This window comes from Rhinatrema bivittatum, chromosome 1 (genome assembly GCF_901001135.1).
Source record: "Rhinatrema bivittatum chromosome 1, aRhiBiv1.1, whole genome shotgun sequence".
NCBI classification, from domain to species: domain Eukaryota; kingdom Metazoa; phylum Chordata; class Amphibia; order Gymnophiona; family Rhinatrematidae; genus Rhinatrema; species Rhinatrema bivittatum.
The window spans coordinates 409,919,456-409,946,964 of NC_042615.1; the positions used below are offsets into that span (position 1 = coordinate 409,919,456).

Consider the following 27,509-nt stretch of genomic DNA (forward strand, 5'->3'; position numbering starts at 1 on the left):
GTTAATAGTTATTATGTGCATAAGGTTAAATGGTCATGATTAGATCATAAGCGGGGGAGGGGGGGGGCTTTTGGGATACAAGTCGATTTCTGAGTGGCGATAGTCCTCCATATGAAGGAGAGAGGGATGGATAGTATGGGGGGGGGGGGGGGGGGGCTGGGGGGAGAGGGAGGGGGGGTTACAAGTGGCTGAGTGGGAAATTGAGGCAGCAGGGGCTGACATGATTTCTTTTATTTTGGTGCGCTGGAAAGGGAGGTCGGTTGCTATTGAATGTGATGGGATTTTGAGCTGGGGTTCCGTTTACACCTATAATGAGTGAAGTGCGCGTAATGTCCTGGAATGTGAAAGGACTCAACTCTTTCCATAAGAGGAAACAACTATTACAGGATGCGGTTAGGGAGAAGGTACATATACTTTTATGTCAGGAGACACATCTGAGAAAGAAGTATGAAAAACTTATGATATCGCAACACTATCCAGTGCAGTTTTATGCAGCAGCTACTGTGGGACATAAATATGGGGGAGTGGGGATATTATTCTCCAAAGATTTAACAGTAGACATAGGAACTGTGATACGGGATGTAGAAGGCCGGTATATACTGGTGAAGTTTAAGCTGGGGAACAGTGTCTATACGGTGGTAAACATATACGCACCAAATACGGGGCAAGGACCCTTTTTTGAACAACTGTCAGAGTCCTTAAAGCAGTGGGTTGAAGGTTCATTAATAATAGGAGGGGATTTTAACCTGACCAGATATCCTTTTCTCGACTCCAATGGCGGGGGCGGTAGCCACTCACGCAGACACAGGAAAGGGCTAAAAATTTTACTGAGGGACTGGCACCTGCTCGATATATGGAGATTACATCAACCTACAGAAAGGAATTATTCTTTTTATTCCCCCACACACAAATCATACTCCAGAATAGACTATTTCTTTATAGACAGGGATCTAGCAAATAAAGTATGTAACTCAGAGATTTGCCCCATAACCTGGTCTGACCATGCGGCTATTACGCTTACTTTGCACAAGCTGGGAATACAATCCGGTGACCGTTACTGGCGCCTTAACGATAGCCTGTTGGCGGATACTGAATATGTTGCACAACTTAAAGGGGAAATGGAGACCTTTCTAGATGAAAATGATAATGGTGAGGTGTCCGCCAACACGCCCTGGGACTGTTTTAAGGCCGTGGTTAGGAGTAAACTAATTGCCAGAGCATCTTACCTAAAGAAGATGAGGAATAGTAGGAGAATTGAAATTCTACAACAGCTAGGGAAATTAGAATTACGGCATAAGAGATTGGGGGGGGGGATGACATAGCAAAGAAACTTGTCTCTCTGAGAGAAGAGTTAAAGACCCTTTCACTGGATGAAATAGCCTTCCAAATGGATAGGGCTAAGCAAGAGTTCTTTGAAGGGGGCAATAAGGCCGGGAGGCTACTAGCACGTAGATTAAAGGTGAGGGCGACTCAGAATCAAATTTTAAAAATTAAGTCTGAAACGGGTGAGATACTCACTGATACTGAGGCCATTCGTGGAAAATTTATTCAATTCTACCAGAAATTATACGCACATCAAAAGAAGATTTTGCAGAACGATATAGATGTATACCTGGGTAGTATCAAACAGCCACAGGCGGATGAGATCCAACAAAGATACTTAAACAAACCCATTACTAATGAGGAGGTGACTAAGGCTATTGCAGGACTGAAGCCTGGCAAGTCCCCGGGTATGGATGGATACACTGCTAGCTTTTATAAATCGCTTCAAGAGGTAGTGACTCCACTTTTAACGGAAGCATTCAACAATTTATTGTTGAATGAGGACATTGCTAAGGATGCCAATAAAGCAGGGATTACTATTTTGGCCAAACCTGGTAGGGTTTGTAGTTCATATAGGCCCATATCCTTAATCAATTTGGATCTAAAAATTTTGGCAAAAATTTTAGCTACCAGGTTGGGACACGTGGCTCCTTCAATCATACACCCCGACCAGACTGGCTTTGTCCCTGGAAGATTAGCGGGAGATAATGTGAGGAGGGTCACAGATTTGATTTGGTATGCTAGAGCTAATCAATTCCCCATGGTGTTATTCACGGTTGACGCGGAAAAAGCGTTCGACCTAGTTCACTGGGATTACCTATTCTCTGTTTTGCATAAAATGGGGTTGGGCGGAAATTTTCTCACTTGGATCAGGAAACTATACACCTCGCCCAACGCCTGTATTAAGGTAAATGGGGGTTACTCACGGGTTTTTTCGATCGAGAGGGGAACTAGGCAGGGTTGCCCCCTGTCTCCTCTTCTGTTTGCCCTCTATTTAGAGCCATTGGCTGAATATATCCGAAACTCTGGAGAGATCCAGGGGATCCGAGTAGGGGAACAGGACTTTAAACTCTCACTGTTTGCGGATGATGTGCTCTTTACTGTGGCAAATCCTTCTAGCTCCCTACCACATTTGGTAAACGCATTAAACACATTCAGCGGGGTTTCTGGTTATAAATTGAATATGGATAAGTCCGAGATACTCAATATAACCATGAACCCTATAGAGGTGAAAGAGATACAACAACGGTTCCCTTTCAAACTGGTTAAAAAATCATTGAAGTATCTGGGAGTGCGACTGGGAGTGGAGATAGGGGACCTGTACTCCTTGAATTATGAACCCACATGGAGCACAATCAAGGATGACCTACAAAAATGGGAAAGACTGGATTTGTCCTGGTGGGGGAGGATATCTACAATTAAGATGAATGTCTTACCCCGGCTTCTCTATTTATTTCAAACTCTGCCGATACCTATCCCAGTCTCAGATTTGCGTTTATGGCAGAGACATTTATATCGCTTTCTATGGAGGAGGCAGCCACCTCGGGTTAGTGGCAAGGTTTTACAATTACATAGGGATAGAGGAGGGCTGGGAGTTCCTTGTTTAAACTATTATTATGCAGCAGCCCAACTTAGACATATCATCGATTGGCATGTGGTGGGAAGTCATAAGCGATGGGTGCACCTTGAGAGAGCCCTGCTGGGAGATATGCCTCCAAAAGTATTCGTATGGCTGCCGCCGGTGACGCGTGCACTGCCGAAGGAGGTAGCCCCATCTATTGCACATACTCTTTCTGTTTGGGATGGGTGGCGAAAGGAGCTGGTGGGCGACAGGACGATATTCTATAAAACACCCATCTTTCACAACAAAGCCTTTCCCCCTGGAGCCTCTAAGACCCTAGCTTCTAGATGGACGTCTTTTGGATGTGAAACTCTGGAACAGGTGTGGAGCAAGGGGAATGTTAAGGAATTTTCGGTGTTATCGGCCGAATTTCCTCTCTCGATAGCTGATCAATATTTTTACCTCCAACTTAGGCATTATATGTCACAACGTTCAGTTACAACAGACTTGCACAAGGGTAAATCACTTTTTGAAGGCTATTGTGATAATGCTGATAAACTTAAGAAGGCCCTTTCTAGGTTATATATCTTACTCAATAAAGATCTAGAGGCTTCTCCAACACATATTGTCAATTGGGAAGTAGATCTGGGAGGCAAACTGTCGGCACATGAGTGGTCAGATTGTTACAGGGCTGCTAAGAAGGGGTCTGTGTCTGCTACTATAATAGAGCAAAATTATAAAATGTTATATCGATGGTACTTGACCCCAGTGAGACTCAATAAATTCTATCCGTCTGTGTCAGATCAGTGTTGGAGAGAGTGCGGCAATAGGGGTACTTTCATGCATATTTGGTGGGAGTGTGGATCAATACAGGGCTATTGGAATATGATCAGTGGGCTTGTACATGAGATTTTGAATGTATTAGTTCCTGTAACACCAAAAATATATCTTCTGAATATTTTTCCACATGAGCTCAGTGATCAAGATACCTACTTAGTGCAACAGATCACGCAGGCGGGCAGAGCGGAATTGGCCACGTTGTGGCGACAGAAGGAGGTACCGTCACGAGCAAGGGTACTCCAGCGCCTGACTAAAGTTTGGTACCTTACCCGATTGACAGCCATTAGAAGGAAGACTGAAAAAGCATATATTCCAGTGGAGCAGGTTTGAACAATGGCAGAGGCTCCAGTCGGTGTAGCTCCCACAGGAGGGACCTAACTCTGATTCATTAGAGCTTACGCACTTATAATTGCACTTTCTGCTGTGGAGCGTTTTGCTGAATGTGTCTTATCTACTTCATGGCTCTTCCGTATCCTGCATGTCTCTTAACCTGTAGGTCATTACGGTCACAATTGTCGTATGTTAGCAGTGCTTCATCTCCCGCATACGTTATCTGCTTCCTGTGTGTCATGGGATAACAGTGAGAGGGTAGGGGTGGGGGGGAAGAGGGAGGGAAATAGGGGGGGGGGGTCCGATATTCCAAAAACTTAAGCATATTTTACAAGATTGGTTTCAAGACTGCATGTTTATTTCTGCTTCTTACATTTTATATGCATGTTTTGAGTTGTATACAATTGTTCACTGTTTTTTATGCTTAAATTACAAATAAAAAAAAAAAAAGAAAATCTTAACAAGCTACAACCACGAACAGAAGAAATCCAGGTTAGTTGTTTTGTGGCCTAGCTCCTGTTTGGGATTTTCTCTCTGCAGTCTCTTTCCCCTCACATTCACACACACCCACCAAACCTCCCTTAATTAATAATAACCAAAGGGGGAAAGATGGTGGAGGAGTAATGTCATCAGCCAGGATGGGCGCTTAAGCCTGCCTCTTCTCCCTCCCTGCGATTAACCAGTACAGTTTACACTCAGCGCTCCGAGTGGCTCTTTCTTTCACTTATAGAGCCGAGTGAAGCACAGCTCCCTGATGACGACCGGGAAAAAGAAAGCAGTGGACCTGGCAAAATTTTCATTTGAGTCAGGAGGATCAAGGTTTGCTGCCTTATCTGTGGAACCTGATACCGTGGGACATGTGCCATCACCAGAGGTGAGCGCTCAGAATCAACAGGCCTCCGTGACATCAGCCGAGACACTGACAAAGAAAGATTTTCAGGCATGGTTTAAAGGGCTCAGGACTGAGATTCGCTCCTTGAAAGAGAATATGCAGGCCAACATTGTAACTTTGCAGGAGCTTGGCCACCGGGTGGAAGAGACAGAGGGAGCAATAGAAACTCATGGAACAAGGTTAACTGACCTCACAGATGAAATCGCTGAGTTAAAATCCCAGCAGCAAGAAACTGTCTTAAAAATGGAAGACTTGGAAAATAGATCCCGGAGGGCGAACATCAGGATTCGGGGTCTCCCGGAGATCCCTGGATATGGGGATACCATGACGGTGGTGCGGAAAATTTGTCAAGTCTTGCTGACAGCAACCCCAGGGAAAAGCATGGAGGAGGCAGCACCGGTGGACGCTGTAATAGAGAAGGCTCATCGAGCATTGGGAACTACTCCCGCAATACTCCTAAAAATATCATCGCTTGTATGCACAGTTTTCTAATAAAAGAAGATATCATGCGCGGTGCTCGCAGGGTCAGTCCATTTAGTTGGGAAGGGCACGAGTTGCAGATCTTTCAAGATTTGGCGCCTGCTACGTTACGCCGTCGGAGAACCCTACAACCCCTCACCCAGACACTCCAAGCGGAGCAAATCAAATATAGATGGCTCTACCCCTGGGGTTTAGCCTTTACTATTCAAGGCGTAACTTCACAAGTAAAAACGCTGGAAGAAGCCATTCCGATTCTGCAAGCAGCAGGAATCACACTACCACATGGAGAAGCTCAGGTGCCGAGATCCAATCCGCCAGCCGTCCTGAAGTGGCAGCGAGAAGGGAAGGGGGAGCATCGACTCACCAGGCAATCTGCCAGCCGTGATTCTTCCCCCTTGGACAAACTGGTGTAAGGCATGGACTTCATTTTCTCCATCCTGGAGAGGAAATGGTGAGGAAGTACCCTCATAGATCAATTGTGCTCTCTATCCCCAGTTGTTCATAATAGAGACCTGAGTATAATAGAGTGGGAGTGCTGGGGGTGATCCTGCAGGCCGGGAGCCTCAGTTCAGTGAAGAAAAGGTTGAAGAGTATAATGATTGAACTGATGTTGTGATAACAGTTTGTGGGTTTGAAAGTTAATGATATTCATTTTATTGTTCTTAGCATTGAAATTGTGTATGAAACACGTTGATCGTAGGGAGTGAGTGGGGGGGGGGGGGTGATTTGCCCAGAACTGAAGTCTACCTTTAAGGTGGGCTGGGGGATGGAAGGGAGAGGGAGGGTGGGGGGAGGGCACAGATGGGGGGGCAGGGGTCGTGTATGGTAGTTAGAAGAGGGGGGGAAGGCAGAGGTAACGGGGGGGAGTGGGAGGGAAGTGGACGGGGAATTTAGTAATAGGAGTGATTGGATTGGATGATAGGGGATGGGAGAGAGTCGGTGGAAAGGTCATTGATGATGGGGGTGAAAGGGGAGAGGCTTCCTCACAACGGAGTGCGGGGGAGAGAACATGAGATACATGGATGAGTTTACATGTATTTCACTGAATGTTAAAGGCCTGAATTTTCCATATAAACGTCAAATGTTATTTAAAGAACTGCAAAGATTAAAGGCCTCCATAGGCTTTATACAAGAGACACATCTTAGGGGTGGAGATGAACGCTTATTGCATTCCCAAAAATACCCCTTTCAGTATTTTGCTCCAGCCCCTAAGCATAAAAAATACTGGGTTGTAGGGATTCTGTATGCGCACCATCTGGTAGGGATGTGCATTCGTTTGCAACGTATGGACAATCCGCAACATATATGTCCCTATTCGTTGTATTCGTGGGGTCATGAAACGTATCGCGATTCCCCACAAATATAACATCTCATCCGTTCCATACGTTTGGTGCCGCGTGCTTTTCTTACCCGCCATTTCAAATCGGAGAACACCATTTGGGTGTATCCATAGCCAAAAACCAGCCCTTTCCTGTGAGTCATCAATGACTCACAGCCCTGTCAGAGTGGGTCGGACAGGTTGGCAAGCAGACCAGAATGCAACGTATCAGCGATAAGAAGTTTTGCAATGCAGCCAATCGCGCTCTCACTCAGTGGTCGATGACGATTTTCCTGATGACCCAGCACTAAATATACTTAGCACACAGCGTGCCACACACTTTCTTTGCAGGGGTGATCTAGGGAGTCTGGGAGGTGGTCTGTCTTTGTGGAACGTGGATGCACTCAGAGCTAGTCTGAGTTTTCAAATCTGTATGTGATGCAAAGAGCTCCTGGCTCTCAGAGAACGAGTCCGATCTCTGGAGGCTAGAGTGGCAGACCTGAAGGAGCTGAGGCAGACAGAGAGGTATATAGATGAGAACTTCAGGGACATAGTAGCCAAGTCCCAACTTCAGATTGGCAGCCCTGGTGCTGCCTTGGAGAAAGAAGGTCTCATGATTGGAGAGCATCAACCTGGTGCAGCAGGAAAGGATCCTGTAGCAAGGACCTGATCTCCAGGTGATGCATTGTCTTTTCGCACCGAGGATATCTCCCCAAGACCTACTGCCCAGGAGGGAAGGGTTAGGTCGGCCGTCATAGTTGGTGATTCGATTATTAGGAATGTAGATAGCTGGGTGGCTGGTGGGAGGATCGCCTGGTAACATGCCTACCTGGTGCGAAGGTGGCAGACCTCACGCGTCAACTAGATAGGATTTTAGACAGTGCTGGGGAGGAGCCGGCTGTCGTGGTAAATGTAGGCACCAACGACATAGGAAAATGTGGGAGGGAGGTTCTGGAAGCCAAATTTAGGCTCTTAGGTAGAAAGTTTAAATCCAGAACCTCCAACGTAGCATTCTCTGAAATGCTCCCTGTTCCATGCGCAGGTCACCAGAGGCAGGCAGAGCTCTGGAGTCTCAATGCGTGGATGAGACAATGGTGCAAGGAAGAGGGATTCAGTTTTGTTAGGAACTGGGGAACCTTTTGGGGAAGGGGGAGTCTCTTCCGAAGCGATAGTCTCCACCTTAACCAGGGTGGAACCAGACTGCTGGCGCTAACCTTTAAAAAGGAGATAGAGGGGAGCCTAAAGCCGAGGAGAACCGCACCTGAGAGGGAGCGAGGGCGAACGGGATTGTGCCGGTGAGCTAGAGAGCTGTCTCCCGCCCCACCCGACGTCATCAATACCAGACGCCAGCTGACTGCATTTAAACAGCAGAGCAGCGGCAGTATTTGGGAGCCTAAAGCCGAGGAGAACCGCACCTGAGAGGGAGCGAGGGCGAACGGGATTGTGCCGGTGAGCTAGAGAGCTGTCTCCCGCCCCACCCGACGTCATCAATACCAGACGCCAGCTGACTGCATTTAAACAGCAGAGCAGCGGCAGTATTTGGGAGCCTAAAGCCGAGGAGAACCGCACCTGAGAGGGAGCGAGGGCGAACGGGATTGTGCCGGTGAGCTAGAGAGCTGTCTCCCGCCCCACCCGACGTCATCAATACCAGACGCCAGCTGACTGCATTTAAACAGCAGAGCAGCGGCAGTATTTGGGAGCCTAAAGCCGAGGAGAACCGCACCTGAGAGGGAGCGAGGGCGAACGGGATTGTGCCGGTGAGCTAGAGAGCTGTCTCCCGCCCCACCCGACGTCATCAATACCAGACGCCAGCTGACTGCATTTAAACAGCAGAGCAGCGGCAGTATTTGGGAGCCTAAAGCCGAGGAGAACCGCACCTGAGAGGGAGCGAGGGCGAACGGGATTGTGCCGGTGAGCTAGAGAGCTGTCTCCCGCCCCACCCGACGTCATCAATACCAGACGCCAGCTGACTGCATTTAAACAGCAGAGCAGCGGCGCGCAGCCGTCGGCGCGCAGCCGAAGCCGCGCGCCAAAGGGGCGCGCCCCTGGAGAAAGTTTTGAGGAGGAAGAGCCTTTCATTTTAAAATGGGGAGGAAGCGAAAAATGAAGGTATTAACATCTACACCGGTGGCAAAAGAACAAAGAGGACCGATGGACTCACACTTAATAAGAAGGGTGAGTTACACCTCCAAGGAGGTCCCTCAAAATCTTTCTTCTTCGTCTGGGGCTACAGCGAGTCCCGCCCACGATCAGATATCCATAAGCACCTCAAGTAGTGTAGGGGTAAATTCTTTAGATACCCCGAACACAGCTGGGGTGGTGACAACTGAAGATAGGGATAAAGATCCTCTGGACCAGGTTGCAGCCAATATTGAAGGTGTGGAGGAGGGAGCGGCCGCACCAGACCCAGAGAACATATCCCTAGTCGACATCTGGAAAGCAATTACAAACATGGAAAAGAGGCTATCTCAATCCATGGCCCAAGCTACTGTGTTCTCTACTGAGATAAAAGGGGAACTGAACGACCACAGGAAAAGAATAGAACAAATTGAAACTGCTAATACTGCTATGAATTCCCAGATAACAGTTTTACAGACCACTGGGACTACTTTCATCAAAGATACTTTGGTTATATATAAAAATCTGGAAGGGTTAGAAAATGATATGCGGAGGAAAAACTTACGCTTTTTAAATTTTCCTGTTACCCGACTGTTATCGGCGCAGGAATTATTTAAAAAATATCTTAGAGAAATATTGAGTATTACATCGGAAATTCCTATTTCTAAGATATATTATCTATCAAATTTTAGGAGAGAAGGTATAGCCCCAGAAGGTGGAATAGATGTGTTAGCTGATAATAGCCCTAACTTAACATCATTTCTTGAGGCTTCTGAAGATAACATCCCAACAAGGGCAACTTTGATAGTTACCTTTGTTGCTGAGCAGGACAAAAACCTAGTCCTGCAAAAATATTTTAAAAATAAAAGTTTCTTGTTCTGTGGTAAGATAGTTCAAGCTTTCCCTGATGTATCGAGAAATACTCAGATGAGAAGGAAACAATTTCTTTTGATGAGACAACGAGTGTTGGCCCTAGGGGCCACCTTTTTTCTCAAATTTCCGTGTAAGTGTATTATAACACTACACAAAAACAAGTTTGTTTTTCTTGATCCTTCTCATCTAGAAATTTTTCTTAAGGATAAAGGTAGCTGAGGGAGTTGTAATTGTTTATATGGATATATTGTATACTGGTCAGAAATGTATATTCTCCTGAGAAGTTCATAAATGTATGATTATTTTCCTATGATTTTATGTTTTCAGTAAACTCCCCATAATGTGGACTTAATTATTGGAAATGCGGAACTGTAATGATTTCCTAAATTTGAGTGAGATGTTATTAGAAGCCAAATTTACTTATTTTCTTTTCATGTAAAAATGTATGAGAAATCAAATAAAGTATAAATTTAAAAAAATAAAAAGGAGATAGAGCAGCTTTTAAACTAGAACAAAGGGGAAAGCCGACAGTCGCTCAGCAGCGCATGGGTCGGAGAGAGGTATCTTCAAAGGATACTAATGATGCATTAGAATTAGGGCATCCCAACAATGAGGTTCCAATAATAAGAAAAGTAGTCCAAGTGCCTGTAACTAAAAACTCAGCTGAGCTAAAAAATTCTAACTTATCCCTATCAATTAAAAAGCAGAATGAAAATACAAACAAAAAACAAACTTTGAAATGTTTGTATGCTAATGTCAGAAGTCTAAGAAGTAAGATGGGAGAATTAGAATGTATAGCAGTGAATGATGACATAGACTTAACTGGCATCTCAGAGACTTGGTGGAAGGAAGACAACCTCTTTAGTCTTTGCTCATAGGGGAGTTGTTCCATTCCCCTTATCATTTTGGTAGCCCTTCTCTTTTTTTTCTTCTTTCCCATGAAAACCTTCTCCATTACGGGTACCTCCCCAACATCCTCTTCAGTAAACACCGAAGCAAAGAAATCATTTAATCTTTCCGCGATGGCCTTATATTCTCTAAGTGCCCCTTTAACCCCTCGATCATCTAACGGTCCAACTGACTCCCTCACAGGCTTTCTGCTTCGGATATATTTTAAAAAGTTTTTACTGTGCGTTTTTGCCTCTACAGCCAACTTCTTTTCAAATTCTCTCTTAGCCTGTCTTATCAATGTCTTACATTTAACTTGCCAATGTTTATGCTTTACCCTATTTTCTTCTGTTGGATCCTTCTTCCAATTTTTGAATGAAGATCTTTTGGCTAAAATAGCTTCTTTCCCCTCCCCTTTTAACCATGCCGGTAATCGTTTTGCCTTCTTTCCACCTTTCTTAATGTGTGGAATACATCTGGACTGTGCTTCTAGAATGGTATTTTTTAACAATGACCACGCCTCTTGGACATTTTTTACTTTTGTAGCTGCTCCTTTCAGTTTTTTTCTAACAATTTTTCTCATTTTATCAAAGTTTCCCTTTTGAAAGTTTAGCACAAGAGCTTTGGATTTGCACACTGTTCCTCTTCCAGTCATTAAATCAAATTTGATCATATTATGATCACTGTTGCCAAGTGGCCCCACCACCGTTACCTCTCTCACCAAGTCCTGTGCTCCACTCAGAATTAGATCTAAAATTGCTCCCTCTCTCGTCGGTTCCTGAACCAATTGCTCCATAAAGCTATCATTTATTCCATCCAGGAACGTTATCTCTCTAGCGTGACCCGATGATACATTTACCCAGTCAATATTGGGGTAATTGAAGTCTCCCATTATTACTGCACTACCAATTTGGTTAGCTTCCCTAATTTCTCTTACCATTTCACTGTCCGTCTCACCATCTTGACCAGGTCTGAATATTCACCATCTTGACCTGTCTGAATATTCACATACCTGTTTTTCTTTCAATTCTTCTGGAAGAGCTGGCAGGCGTTTGAAGAAAGAAATTGGGCCCATAGAATCAGGACGCTGTCTTTTTTCAGCTGAGGTAGTACGTGAAAGTGCTTCGCGACTTATTAAATGTTCTTTATTCTTCTGATATATATACTCTGGCTGCTTATGATCCTGGTATGTTTTTAGCACAGGCTTAAAAAACAACAGAATATGATTAAGAATGATTAAAGTCTTAAAGAAGTCCATATTCAGTAGCCAGATAACTTGTCCCATATATTCAGCAAGATAAATGCCTCAATGAATATACTTGCTTACTGCTATTTAGCTACATATAGCGGGATAACTTAAAGACATAAACGGCTTTATTTGAAGAATATAGCCTTTTATAAGTTACCCAGGCTTGTGTGGTCAGATAACACGCTACTTAACTGCATATGTTTAAAAGATATGCGGCTAAGTAACTTTGTCCTTACTTAAGAATCAGTATCTGAATCCCTTTTGTCCTCCACCAAAGTTACTTCTAAGGCCCTGTCAGGCCTTACTCTTCTAAACTGCCCCCTCCCCACATACACACAACATACGCCCCATTTTAACCATTTAAGTTGTGCCAGCATTTAACTCCAGTCACAATTTTTATATAAATATAGAATTGGCCATCTCCCCCACCAGTGGCGTAGCTAGACAATTTGGCGCCCGGGGCAAGAGACTTGTTCGGCGCCCCCTCCCTCCATCAATGATTTGCATTGAAATCGGTGCTATTTTTCTGCACTCATTTTTATGAGCGCGCGTGCGGCAAGAACAGGCGGCTCCACGGGATGTATTTTATTTTTTATTTTCCAGCAGAGGGATTCTTAAAATTTAGTAATTTCATCTTTCATCCAACTTTTCAACAAAATCAGCACAAAAGTTGAGGTATATGTATTATCACACTTCATTTTTTTAAACTGGCAGATTCCTTTCTCACATACACTCACACACAGAAGCTCCATTCCTTTCTTACATATACATCACATCACATACACATACACACACACACACACACACACACACAGAAAGAAGATCGGCGCAGCCGGTCTAGCTGATCATGTGGCCGAAGAAAGGAAGATCAGTGCAGCCGGAGACCAGCCGCCGAGACTTAAGGGGCGCCGCGGCAGGCAGCCAGCCCCCGACTCTCCCTGCCTCCCCCCCAGTGCCACCCTCCCGACGCCCCCCCCTGGTGGTCCAGCGGAGGGCCCAGGAGCGATCTGCCACTCCCGGGGCCTCGGCTGCCACTGAGCAAAATGGCGCCGGTGGCCTTCAGCCCCTGTCACATGGTAGGGGCTAAAGGTCACCGGTGCCATTTTGCTTAGTGGCAGCGGAGGCCCTGGGAGCGGCAGATCGCTCCCGGGACCTCCGCTGGACCACTAGGGGGGTGTCGGGAGGGTGACACTGGCGGGGCGGCAGGGCGAGTCGGGAGCTGGCTGCCTGCCGCAGCGCCCCCTAAATCTCAACGCTTGATCTCCATCTAGGCGAGTCGAAGGCTGGCAGAATTTTGAAAGGGCACTTTTTGCCCTTTCAAAATTCTGCTGCCTGCCGCGGCACCCCCTAAGTCTCGGCGCCCTAGGCACAGGCCTAGCTCGCCTAGTGGTTCCGCCGGCCCTGAGGCAGAGCTAGGCGTTTTGGCACCCCCTTAGACCTGGCGCCCGGGGCGGCCGCCCACCCCTCGCTACGCCACTGTCCCCCACTTTCCCCAACCCCAGTACAAGGATGAATCAGGCCACCTGCCCCCCAATCCCCTGGACCCTCCCTATCTCTCCCATAACCTTTTTTATGCGAGCCAGGTGCAAGGAATCCTCTGCCCTGCTCCTGGCACCTCCGGCACTGCTCTGACAGAGGCAGCACTGGAAAAGTAAACTTTAGCTTATGCTTCCAGCGCTGCCTCTGTCAGAGTAGCGCTGGAGGCGCCAGGAAGCAGGGCAGAGGGTCCCTCGCTCCTGGCTCACATAAAAAAAAGTTACGGGGGAGATGGGATTGCAGGTGACCCGATTCATCCTTGTGCAAGGGGGGGAAGGGGGGAGGTAGCCAGATCCTATATTTATATAAAAATTGGGACTGGGGTTAAATGCTGGCACAACTTAAATGGGTAAAAAGGGTGTATGTGTGAGAGGGTTAGAAGAGTAAGGTCAGAAAGGGCCTTAGCATTAGCTTTGGTGGTAGAGGAGGAAGGGGATTCAGATACTAATTCTTAAGTGAGGACAACGCTATTTAGCCGCATACCTTTTAAAGTCTGATAACGCAAGAGTCTTTTGCCTGAAATTTGTTGCATTTTCAAAATTTTATCAGTTAATATCCCATTGAATCAATTCTGACAATTACTAAGATGACAGTGCTTTCAGTAGAGTATCCAAACAGGTATTACTTAGCCCACTTAAATGAAAGGAGGACTTGGGGATTCCACATTTAATCAAATCTTTTAATCATGCCAAATAAGAACTCTATCTGAATTATTTAAATTTTCTTCAGGAAAAGACTAGCTTCAAATGGAAAACTGTGGCTGAAATATTCAATGTTTGTTTAGAGTCAGGAGTAGTTCCAGAAGTAACAGGTGGATATGGTTCATCTTTCCATAAGTGGAAATAAGGAATAGGCTGGGAACTATGGGCCGGTTTGTCTGATCTCAATGGTGAGCAAATTAATAGGATCGCTGCTAAAACAGTTTCTGGAATCCAATGTATTACAAGATCTGAAGCAGAGTAAGACTTGTCAGATGAATCTGATCAACTTCTTTCATTGGATGACCAGAAAGTTGGTTCAGGACAGTACGCTAGATGCAGTGAATTTAGATTTTAGTAAGGCCTTTGACACAGTTCCACACTGGTGACATAAATAAAATTGAGCATTCTTGGTATTAGCCCTAAATTGACTGATTGGTTAGAAACTGGTTGGATGGGAGGTGAAAAGGGTATTGGTAAATGGGGGTTCACTCCGAGGAGAGGAGCATTGCTAGCAGTGTGCCGAAGGGATCGGTCCTTGGACTCGTTCTTTTCCAAATTTTCCTAAGGGATATTGCAAAGAATTGTCATGATTGTCTTTTTGTAGATGATACCAAAATTTACAAAAAGGTAGACAGCCAGGAAGGTGTGGAAAACATAAGAAGAGATCTAGTGATGCTCAAGAAATGGTCTAGAGTCTGGCAGCTAAGAATTCATGCTAAAAAATGTAGTCATGGATTTGGGCTGCAAAACCAAACGAAGAAGAACAGTATACAGGATGAAATTCTTCTAAGTGGGAAAGACGAGCAGGCTCTGGGGATAATCGTATCTGATGATCTTAAAATAGCCAAACAGATAGGTAAAATGACAGCAAAATCAAGGAAGATGCTTGGCTGCATAAGGAAAGGAATGATCAGCAGAAAAAAAGAGGTAATATTGCCCCTGTATAAATCCTTGGCAAGACTTAATTTGAAATACTGAAGTCAATACTCAAAGCCATTTAGATGGATAACTCATAAGTTATCAATGTATGTTCAATATGTTTATTAAATTTTTAACAAAGAAATAATAGAAAACACAAATACAGCATTTTCAAAACTATAGCCCCACATGTGAGAAACAGAGAATAAAAATTATCCTCTTTTCAAACCATCCCATCTTCCCCCTATATTCCCCAAAGCATCCACCTCTCCAGCTGGTATTACATATCTCTGATGAGAGCAAAATATAAACTTACGAGATACTCAAAGCAAACTTGTCCAAGCTGGAGCAATGCGGATCAGTCTGGCTTGGTCTTTGATAACTTTTTGCACCGTCCTGGCTATCAGAGGTATTGGTGAAAAAGCATACATGAGATCTGTATTCCAATTGAGCAGAAAAGCATCCTAAGGAAAGCTGAGTTCGCTGGGGAGAATGGAGCAAAACTTTTCCTGTTTCCTGTTTTGCTCTGATGCAAACAGATGGCTGAAAATCCCCATAGACTGAATAGCTGGTCAACTGTCGTTGTTGTAGAGACTATGGGGCCGATGCAATACAGTGCACTCAGCCGAGTGCACTGTATAACCCACAGTCGGACATGGGTTAAATAGGCGCTAATCCACCTCCTAATGCAATCGAGGGATTAGCGCCTATTTAACACACGTCCGACGCGAAGTGAATGAGATATCATCACATGCAAATGCATGTGAATTGTAGAGATTACTTACCTGATAATCTTGTTTTCCTTAGTGTATGCAGATGGACTCAAAACAAGTGGGTATAGTGTGCTCGTGCTAGCAGTTGGAGACAGATCTGATGTCAGCACGGGTACATATACCCCCACAGGAAGTGCAGCAATTCAGTAATCTTCCTTGCAAAAGCTTTATGGATATATGTGTAACTGACCGATCGATTAAATGAACAGGATTACCCTAACCGATTGATAGTAGCTGGAGACCGCCAGTGTTCTCAACCGGAAGGCGTCGACACCCGGCAGGGTGGATGCCCTATTATAAGAAAACATGGCTTACCGTGAGTCGGTGAATCCCCATGTATGCCGGCAGCCGGGCGGGATGCTGAGTCCATCTGCATACACTAAGGAAAACGAGATTATCAGGTAAGTAATCTCTACATTTCCTAGCATGTAACAGATGGACTCAAAACAAGTGGGATGTACAAAAGCTACTCCCGGACTGGGTGGGAGGCTGACCGAGGTCCGTTCAGGATTGCCCTCGTAAATGCTGTGTCCTCCCTGGCCTGGACGTCCAGACGGTAGAATCTGGAGAAGGTATGGAGGGAGGACCACGTTGCCGCTTTACATATCTCTGCAGGCGACAGCATCCTAGTTTCTGCCCAAGAGGCCGCTTGTGCTCTGGTAGAGTGAGCCTTGACCCGTAGAGGTGGTGGTTTTCCCGCTTCTACGTAGGCTGCCTTGATAACTTCTTTGATCCAGCGGGCGATGGTTGCCCGTGAGGCTGCTTCCCCTTGCTTCTTCCCGCTGTGAAGGACGAACAGGTGGTCCGTCTTTCGTACTGCTTCCGACATGTCTAGGTATCTAGACAATAGCCTGCCGATGTTGAGATGGCGTAGTATTCAACCTTCTTCCGACTTCTTCAAACCTTCCGTGGTAGGCAAGGATATGGTAAGGTTGAGGTGGAAGTGTGAGACTACTTTGGGTAAGAAGGAAGGAACCGTGCAAAGATGGATAGCCTCTGGAGTGATTCTGAGAAACGGATCACGGCAGGACAGCGCTTGTAGCTCTGAGATGCGGCGTGCTGAGCAGACGGCCAGCAGGAACACCATCTTCAAAGTTAACAAACGGAGGGACAGGCCTCGAAGTGGTCTGAAGGCGGGTCCCGCTAGAAACTCCAAAACTAGGTTGAGGTTCCACAGGGGCACTGGCCACTTCAGTGGCGGGCGAATGTGTTTGACTCCTTTCAGGAAACGTGAAACGTCTGGGTGTGTGGCGATGCTGTTGCCGTCACTCCGGGGACCGTAGCAGGATAGCGCTGCCACTTGAACTTTATTTATTTATTTAACATTTTTTTTCTATACCGATCTTCAAGGTTGAATACCATATCAGGTCGGATTACATCGAACAGGGGGTAGATAACTATAACATAAGGAACAACTTTTTATAATCAGAGGAAGCAAAAGTTACATATAACAAGGACCGTAAAACTTGGAAGCTGATTCAGCTGGAAGAAGAAAGGCCTTAAGAGGGTATTAAATTAAATACAGTGAGTCATGTCCGAATCTGGTCTAGTGCCAGTTAAATTATTAGGGGAGATAACTAGCAAATGAAGTGATTAGTGGAGGAGCGAGGTTCAATATTCATGAGCGGATTAATCATCTAATGAGAGTCTGATGGATCAGGGAAGGCTTGGAGGAACAGCCAAGTTTTGAGTTTTTTCTTAAATGTTAGTAGGCAAGGTTCCAGTCTGAGTTCTGCGGGGAGGTTGTTCCAGATGTATGGTCCTGCTGTCGAAAAAGCTCGGTCCCTGGTCGAGATGAGGCGTGTGGCTTTATTTGGCGGGGCTTGTAGTGCTCCTTTGTAGGTTTCTCTCATTGGTCTGTTGGAAGTATGGAGTTTGAATGGGAATTCAAGGTCAAGATGAAGGAGATTATGAATAGATTTGTGAATTAAAGTTAGAGATTTGTGTAGGACCCTGTGGTTGACTGGTAACCAGTGTAGGTTTCGGAGGATGGACGTGATATGGTCTCTCCGGTTGGTGCTTGTCAAAATTCTAGCCGCAGCGTTCTGTATCATCTGTAAGGGCTTGGTTGTTGAGCTGGGTAGGCCTGTGAGGAGAGCGCTGCAGTAGTCTATTTTGGCAAATATCAAGGATTGAAGGACAGTCCTAAAGTCATGGAAATATAGGAGAGGTTTGAGTCTTTTTAACACCTGTAGTCTGTGGAAGCAATCTTTGGTTGTGGTGTTGATCATATTCTTTAGGTTAAGGCGGTTGTCGATAATTACTCCAAGGTCTCATACGTGAGTGTGGGTGAGAAGGTGGTTGTGAAGGGTCTGAGACAGGAGGTTATCTTGGTTGGAGGAAATGAAGAGGAGTTCAGTTTTAGCAGCATTGAGGACCAAATTTAGACTGTTGAGGAGACTAGTGATGGCTTGTAGGCTGTTGTTCCAGAGTGAGAGGGATTTGTTAATAGATTCTGTTATGGGAATCAGAATCTGAACATCGTAAGCATAGATGTAGTGAAAGAGGTTAAGACTTGTTAACAGTTGGCAAAGGGGGAGGAGGTAGATATTGAAGAGAGTGGGTGATAGGGATGATCCTTGTGGTACGCCAAGAGAGGAATTTGTAGATGGTGATTCTTTATTGTTGATTTTGACTTTAAAACTTCTGTTACTGAGGAAAGACTTGAACCAATTGTGGACTGTTCCAGAGATGCCTATGTCTGAAAGGCGATTCAGGAGGATGGAGTGGTTGACGGTGTCGAAGGCCGCCGAGATGTCTAGGAGGATTAAGAGAAAGGAGTGTCCTTTGTCTAGACCCATAATAATATGGTCTGTTAGTGATATGAGTAGGGTTTCTGTGCTGCGAGATTTGCGGAACCCATATTGGGAAGGGAAAAGTAAATTGTGATCTTCTAAATAATCCGAAAGCTGGATGTTGACCAATTTCTCTGTGAGTTTGGCTAAGAATGGTAGATTCGAGATGGGGCAGAAATTAGCTAGTACGCCAGGGTCTAAATTATGCTTCTTGAGGAGTGGTTTAAGGGACGCGTTTTTTAGACTATCTGGGTATAATCCTTGTGTTAAGCAGCAGTTTATGATGTTGGTTAAGGGTCCGGAGATTATGTTTGCGATAAGTAGCAGTAGCTTGGAAGGTATGTTGTCTGATGGGTGGCTGGATGGTTTCTGCCTTTTAAGAATGGATTCGATCTTTTTGGTAGAGGTTAATTCGAATTTGTCGAATTTGACTCCCTTAAGCGTGTGAGTGTTAGCGAATGAGGTGATGTGGTCAGTCTTGGTTGGAAGGAGTGCAAGTGTGTTTGAAATCTTCTGCTGAAAGAATAAGGCTAGCTCATTTGCCTTGGATTGAGCTTGTTCATCAGGTATCGACGGTGGTAGTGACTTTGTTATTTGAGAGACATATGAAAAGAGAGTCTTTGCATCAAATTGGAGATCATGGATTTTTTTACCGTAGTATTCTCTTTTTGATTTTAGAATTGATGTCCTGTAGAGATGTAAGGTTCCTTTGTATGACGATAGCGTAGTGGTGGAAGGGGCTTTGCGCCATTTATTTTCTTTGTGACGTAATTCTTGTTTTATCCGTTTGAGTTCGCTGGAGAACCAAGGTTGATTTCCTTTTTTTGACGGGTTGATTAGTTTCATGGTTGATGGGCAGAGTTTATTTGCTACCACTTCGGTGATCTTGTGCCAGGAGAGCACTGCTGCGTTGGGGTTGGACAGATCTAGGTTTGAGAGTTCCTTGGTGAGATGTTCACTGAGGGTGTCAGAAGGACAGGGTTTCCTGAATTGAAAGGAGGAGAGGTGCTGGGGGGAGTGAGACTGTTTTTTTGTGGCGAGGGTGGTTGTTATCAGAAAGTGATCTGACCAGGGGATAGGGGTACACGCAGGTTCCGTGGTGTTGGAGAAATTAGAGTTGATGAAAATAAGGTCCAGGGTGTGTCCTGCTTTGTGTGTAGGTTTGTTGACAATCTGGGTGAATCCCATTGCACTGAGGGCGGTGAGGAGGGCGTCACAATTGGATGAGTGGGAAGGTGCCTCAAAGTGGATGTTAAAATCTCCCATGATTATGGTAGGAGAGTCTGTGTTGACGTGTTTCACAACGGATTCTATAAGGGGGGAGGCATTTGCATCTAATACTCCTAGGGGGGCATAAACTAGTATTACTTGCAGGTGGTTCGATTTGAATAGTCCTAGTTCAATTTTGTATTCTGACTTAATTGTATGTGATGTTAGTCTGAGTTCTTTTTTGGTGGCTAGTAACAGACCGCCTCCTCGCTTTTTTTGTCTGTGAATTGAAAAAAAGTCGTATTTGTGGGTGGGTAATTGGTTGATTAGGGCAATGTCCGAGTTTTTTAGCCAGGTTTCAGTGATGGCACAGACGTCAGGGTTACAGTCCAAGAGATAGTCGTTGAGGATGTGAGTCTTTTTTGTCAGAGATTGAGAGTTAACTAGGGTCACTGAGAGGAGGGTTAGTCCTAGGAACTGAGTCAGTGGATTGATCATGATAGGGATGAGAGATCTAGGAGTTCTTACTGGTGGAACCTGAGCTGGGAGCATGCTGCGGTGGAAGCGATGGTATCTTATTGGAATATATTGGGTTAGCATTTTTAGGTAAACAGGACTTACTGTGAAATGAAATGAATCTTAGATAATAGAAGTAGAGGTGGGGTCCTGAAAGATATCTCTAGCGGTCTGAAAATTCCTTAAGAATTTAGTTTGTGAGATAGTTGTATGAAGAGGTGTATTGCTGTAGGTTGAAGGTTGAAGGAACTGCAACCGTGATGTCGTTAGAAGTTAGAAGTGATTGTGCTCGCTTGTACCTTAAAAGGTGTAGAAGAGATGGCCTCCGTATGGTTGTGTTCCGGCTTTGTTTTGTTGGATGCTCGAGATAACTTAGGAGAATGCAGTCTCCCAGATTCGTGTTCTAAGGATTTCGTTGAAGATTTGGATTGAGCCGTAGACGAGCAGGGTAAGGGGGGTAGAGTCTGCTCAGGGGCTGCACACGAAGGGGCACACAAAGGGGGCAGGCCCCTTTGTCGCGCTCCTTCGGCGCGCAACACACGGCGCGCGGCGCAGGACTGTAGAAAATTTAAAAGGTCTCAGGGCCTTGCCGGATTGGCTGCCGGTTGCGGGCGGGCCGACTTGTGGGCGTGGTCCACGGCTGCAGGGGGCGAAAACAACGCTGGATGTCGCGCGATCGGCAGCGGACCCTTCGTGGGCAAGGCTGGATTTAAAGGGCCTTACCCCGATGGGTCTGTGGCGCCGGTTGCGCAGTCCCGCCTTGATGCTCTCTCGCCGCGATCGCCGAAGGTAAGAAGGAGCCGCCGGACTGTAAAAAATTTAAAAGGCCTCAGGGCCTTGCCGGATTGGCTGCCGGTTGTGGGCGGGCCGACTTGTGGGCGTGGTCCACGGCTGCAGGGCGGCAAGGGAGGCGAAAACAACGCTGGATGTTGCGCGATCGGCAGCGGACCCTTCGTGGGCAAGGCTGGTTTTCAAGGGCCTTACCCCGATGGGTCTGTGGCGCCGGTTGCGCAGGCCCGCCTTGATGCTCTCTCGCCGCGATCGCCGAAGGTAAGGAGGAGCCACCAGACTGTAGAAAATTTAAAAGGCCTCAGGGCCTTGCCGGATTGGCTGCCGGTTGCGGGCGGGCCGACTTGTGAGCGTGGTCCACGGCTGCAGGGCGGCAAGGGCGATGAAAACAACGCTGGATGTCGCGCGATCGGCAGCGGACCCTTCGTGGGCAAGGCTGGATTTAAAGGGCCTTACCCCGATGGGTCTGTGGCGCCGGTTGCGCAGGCCTGCCTTTGGCGATCGCGGCGAGACTTTGATGGAATTGAGGGACAGACCCTTCTGAAGTCCATCTTGCAGGAAATCCAAAATGATAGGGATCTTAGAGGCATGTGGATTGGTGCCATGAGTTTCGCACCAGGCTTCAAATACTCTCCAGATCCTTATATATGTTAGTGATGTGGAGAACTTGCATGCTCGGAGGAGTGTATCTATTACCGGCCCCGAGTATCCTCTTTTCTTCAGTCTAGCCCTCTCAATGGCCAGACCGTAAGAGAGAATTGAGCTGGATCCTCATGGAGGATGGGACCTTGCCGCAGCAGGTCCCTGTGTGGAGGCAGGGGTAATGGATTCCCTGCCAGTAGTCTTCTCATGTCTGCGTACCAGGGTCTTCTTGGCCAATCCGGGGCCACTAGAAGAACTAGGCCTCTGTGCCGCTGAATCTTGTGTATAATGGCGCTCAGCAGGGGCCATGGAGGAAAAGCGTATAGCAGGATCCCCTGAGGCCATGGCTGTACTAGAGCGTCGATCCCGTGGGAGAGAGGATCCCGCCTGCAGCTGAAGTATCTGGGTACTTGAGCGTTGGACCTGTCCGCTAGTAGGTCCATGCCCGGAGTCCCCCACTGATCCACAATCATCTGGAAAGCTGTGGGCGACAGCTGCCATTCCCCCGGATTTAGACTTTCTCTGCTGAGGAAGTCTGCCGTGGTGTTGTCCTTCCCGGCGATGTGGACGGTGGAGATGTCCTGTAGATTTGCTTCCGCCCAAGACATCAAGGGGGCTATTTCTAGGGATACCTGTCGGCTTCTGGTTCCGCCCTGTCGGTTGATGTATGCCACTGTAGTGGCGTTGTCCGACATCACTCTGACCGCTCTGTTTCGGAGTCTGTGGACAAATCGCAGGCATGCTATCCTGACTGCCCGTGCCTCTAGTCGGTTGATGTTCCACCCCGACTCTTCTCTGTTCCACCACCCTTGGGCGGTGAGTTCTTCGCAGTGTGCTCCCCATCCGTTCAGGCTGGCATCTGTAGTGAGCAGGGTCCAGGCAGCAGGGACATGGCTGCCACCTCAAAGGCTTGTTTCAGAATGGCGTCCATGCGCCGGCCATGTGTATCCTTGAGGGCCGTCCCCCCTTCCACCGGAATGGTGGTGCACTTCACAATTGCGCTAACTATGGCGTCTACCTGGGGGCACGCCAGCATCTCCTTGGTTGCCAGGTCTAAGGGGTACATTTATTTATTTATTTATTTATTTTTAGATTTTTATATACCGGTGTTCCTATATGAAATAAAGATCACATCGGTTTACATTGAAACAGAACATGAAAATTGCCAAAAGGCATTACATAGAACAAGGTTATGAAACTTGGAACAGTGTACATAAGTTCAAAATTTAACAATAACGTTGTAACATTCATGACCAAAAGATAAAGACCAGCCAAGGCCCGGTCCCCTTTGAATGAGGCCTCCGGCGCATTCCATTCCAGATCGATTAGCTGCTGTGCTGCTTGTAGGAGGGGAAAATGGTGAGTCGTTTGGCGCAGGCCCTCTAACAGGGGGTTCATTCTAGGTTCCCCTGGGGTGTCATGGCCCGGGAGAGCCAGTTCCGATAGGCATTGAGAGATCAGGCCTGGGAGATCCTCTTTCAGAAAGAAGCTCCTCATGGTCCGATATGGTTCAATCCCTGAGGGAAGTTCTCCCTCCTCGGGGGGGCTCGTCGTCTTCCTCAGGGCAATCTGAATCCCCATAGGTAGGGGTTCCGGGTGGCGAGTGGCCGTGCCTAGGCCTTGAGGGTCCAGGGGCCGGGTCATCCAGTACGTATGGACCCGTTCGGGGAGCAGACTGCATTGTGACAAAGGCATGAATCCCCTTGAATAATTCCACCCAGGAGAGCGAAGCAGGATCTGGCCTTAGGGGCACCAGGTCTCTCGGGTTCCCTGGCTGCTCACCGCTGCCTGCTAGGTCCAGGGTGTTCCCTGAGGAACCGGCAAGTACGCTGGGCTGCGACCAGTCCTGGCCTGGAACTCCCAGGGCCTCTTCACATTGGGCACATAGGGAGTCTGCTTCCTCGCTCTGTGTGGCTCTGAGGTTGTATGCAGAGCAGAGGCTTATGCCTGATTCTGGAGGTGCTAGCTCCGCTGAAGCATGGGCTCTCTTACGCTCCATCTTTCCGTTAACTCAGCTGGAGTCTGCGCTTTGTAATATGCGCGAAAGATGTGCACCTACCAATATGCGCTTATCCACGTGCGCCTGTCCACGTGCGCGTATCAACGTGCGCCTATCAATTGGCGCCTATGAACGTGCACCTATCAGCGGGCGCCTATTAACGCGCGCTTATCAACGGGCGCCTAGCAATGTGCGCTTAGGAACGGGCGCCTATCAATGTGCGCTTAGCAACAGGCGCCTATTAACGGGCGCCTAACAACGGGCGCCTATCAACGTGCGGTCGGCAACCTGCGCCTATCAACGTACGCGTAGCAACGCGCGCGTTGCAACCTGCACCTATCAACGTGCGCGTAGCAACATGCGACTATTGCGCGGTGACGAACCAGGGCAGAAGGCGATGGTGAGCAGGCAGGCAAAATGGCGACCCCCTTGGCGGGTTGCCCCGTAGGCAGACTCTGCTACTCCTCGCTTCCTCGGAGACCAACAAGTAAAGATGTACGCCTTACCTTGTCTTTGGCGCTTCCCGGCTGCGACCCGGGCGGTCTCCGGCTGCAGGGGGAGAGGGTGATTACCGTCACCGCCGCGCTCGAGGAGGTGCACCCGCTGCCTCTAGGCCGCGCCCGAACTCGTCTCGCTCGGGGGCCAAGTCCACGCCGGGACCGAGGCTGCCTCTATGCCGCGCCCGAGCCCTTCTCACTCGGGGGCTAGGTCCCTGCTGCGAACCGGCCACCGGACCGAGGCTCTTACCTCCGAGGGACCACGGAAATCGCCTTGGGAAACTCAACTGGGGGAGGGACCGAATGGTATCACCGCAGGAGTGCGGGGGCTCGTCTTCAGGTAGGTTTCTTCTATGAATTTAGTCGTTAGAATTTGGAAAAACGCTCAGCGAGCGTGAGTTAGCTCCAAACTGCTTTGGAGACGGAAATTACTGAATTGCTGCACTTCCTGCGGGGGTATATGTACCCGTGCTGACGTCAGATCCATCTCCAACTGCTAGCACGAGCACACTATACCCACTTGTTTTGAGTCCATCTGCTACATGCTAGGAAAGAGGCTATTACTCATTCACTCCCAATGCAAAAAAATAAATGTGCGTCTCAGGTCAATGTGCGTCTCAGATGCACATTTATCGCTCAGTTATTAACGCCTGCCTGGAGCAGGCGTTAATAGCTGAGCACATCTAAAAGAAGTACAGAAAAGCAGAAAAAACTGCTTTTCTGTACTTCTTTAAAAGTTAAAAAAACAAAACAAAAAACCTCAGCCGGCCACATTGAAGACTGACGCCGATATGCTCGGTGTCAGTTTTCATAACTGGCGGACTGCAGTTATGAAAACCAACGTCGAGTTTACCGGCATCAGTGTTCATAACCAGCAGACCGCCAGTAACCGTGGGGTCACGTTAGCAAGGAGGCACTAAGTTCGCGCAAGCGACCCTAGCGCCTCCTTCCTAGCACGTCCCCCTAATTTGCTTATAGTTAAGAAAACGGGTGCTGACTTTTCAGCGCCCGCTTTCCGTGTTTTTTATAGCATCAGCCCCTATTTGTGTAGTCAAAATATTCTGTGGAGGTAGTCTGCCAATTTGTCGGAGACCCCTGGGAGGCAGGTGGCCTGCAAGATGGCTTGATGTCTGCAGACCCATTCCTATATCTTTATTGATTCTTGGCAAAGAGTCCACAATTCTGTGCTTCCTTGTTCATTCACGCAGAACATAGCTACTTGGTTGTCAGTTTGAAGGCGATCTGTAAAGAGGCATAATTACCTCTTTTCTTCTACTGTTATGCATCTCCCTATGGATCCAAGTATTCTCCTGGCTCTGGCCACCAACTTATCATACTGTTTCACTACCTTGAGATCATCTAACACATACAACACCAAGATCATCTAACACATACAACACCAAGGTCCCTCTACTGGTCGGTGTAAATCAGCTGTCCAGCACCTACTACATAACCCCCACATTGATTTCTGCACCCCAAGTGCAAGACTCTGCACTGTTTGGCATTAAATCTTAATTTCTAAATATTAGACCACAAATATTAGACCACTCCTCAAGCTTTCTTAGATCACTTTTAATTCTGTCCTCTCCCTCAAGGATGTCTTCTCTATTGCAGATCACTAACAGAATAAATATTGAACAGAACCGGCCCTAGGACTGATCTCTGAGGCACTTACTTATCACCTTTATCTCCTCATAGTAAATTCCAATTACCTCTGTCTTCTATCACTCAACCAGTTTCTAATCCAGGTTATTATTTTGGAATTTATCCCCAGTCTATTCAGTTTATTAATAAGCTTCCTATTGTCGAAAATGCTGACCTTGGACTTGTGAATATGCTGATGGCAGAAACACTCTGGGTCAGACACCTTGGTTTGAACCCAGTGGGCAACTTGCACAAGTTGCACAAAAGATCTTACAGTTTCAGCAATTCAAAGTCTGAATTGAGAAAGTGAATAACAGGAAAGTGAGGCTATGTTTCTGAGTACGAAAATAAATCTGTGAAGCCAAGGACGTGCGTGCTAGGAGCTGATAAGGGGAAGAGAAACTAGGCCATGGTGACAGTTGGCATGATAAGGAAAATGTGACCTTGAATGTAGGTATGGAGCAATCATGAGCTGATTTAGAGCAATACAATTTCTAGCTTGCAGTGCATATTATGAAACCTATAAAAACTGTTGGAAAGGAGAAGTAGTTAAGCAAAGCTGTTCTTTGACTGACCTGTGCACTTAATGTGAGTATAGCAGTAAGGTGTTTAATTTGCTTACCATTTATAGGTTAGATTCTTTGCTTCCTGTATAGGCCATTTGTCGCCTATCCAGTTTTATAAAAATAACCAGATATTAATATAGCATGTAACAGATTTGAATTAATAATTTTTTTTTTTATTGCATTAAGAAGCTTTTGTAATTTGCAGTTTGTTCAGTGTCATTTTCTCTCACATTACAACAGTTAAAGTAGAATAAAAACAAAATGGCGACCGCGGCAGGACTGCGATTGTTTTAGTAGGCCGTGATAGAGGGTGACACTGAATATAACACCTTTTGTAAGGAATATATTCACGTTCCTGATATCTCCTTTAAGCCGGAGTGATCAACCGTGCTTGGAGGAGACGGAAATCAGGTCCTGTGTGAATAAAGGGTTCACGAGTACTCAGAATTAATGAGGATTAATATTTTTGGTTTAATGGATGATTTATGCTATATATCTCTTTGGGTCGCTATTGTTTGCAATTGCTTATTTTGCCTTGTGCTTGGCTGTTGGATATTTTGTACAGTTGGGCGTACGTCGCCTAATCAAGAGGAACGGGATTTCGAGGAAAGCGCTCAGCTTTAAAATGACAGATATGGAGAATAGTGAGCTTAACGCCATAACCCTGAAAAAGATCCCCCAACATACTACCTTATATATTGATAGTGAACAAAACAGTACGGCACTTCAATATGTTATTGCACTATTCCCATTTCAAAAGGAAATTATAAAGAAGTTAAATGACAAATGGGTAAAATATGCAGCTAAGGACTCTTTTCTGTCTTGGCCTTTAGAGGGCTCTTTACAGCCTAGTCGATTGTATCCACTCAAACATTTCCTATAAGATAAGAAAAAGAATAAGGCTAGTCTGGAGAAACATTTACATATCTGGAAACTTTTTTCAGTAACAGCAGATTTATATTATGCTGATACAGAAATAAAAAAGGGAGCCAAGACAAAACATGAAATAGTGCAAGACCACCAAGGGTTACAAAAGGATGGTCCTCGGGACC

The 27,509-nt window shown here is 46.5% G+C and overlaps 1 protein-coding gene across 1 annotated transcript in view; it reads right to left on the reverse strand.

Annotated features, from left to right (window-relative positions):
• DNAH6 (dynein axonemal heavy chain 6) overlaps positions 1-27,509 on the reverse strand; it is a 3,261,518-nt gene that overhangs the window by 3,148,834 nt on the left and 85,175 nt on the right. The window contains 1 exon segment of the mRNA XM_029602297.1: positions 11,636-11,827. Within this exon segment, the coding sequence (XP_029458157.1) occupies positions 11,636-11,827 (192 nt within the window).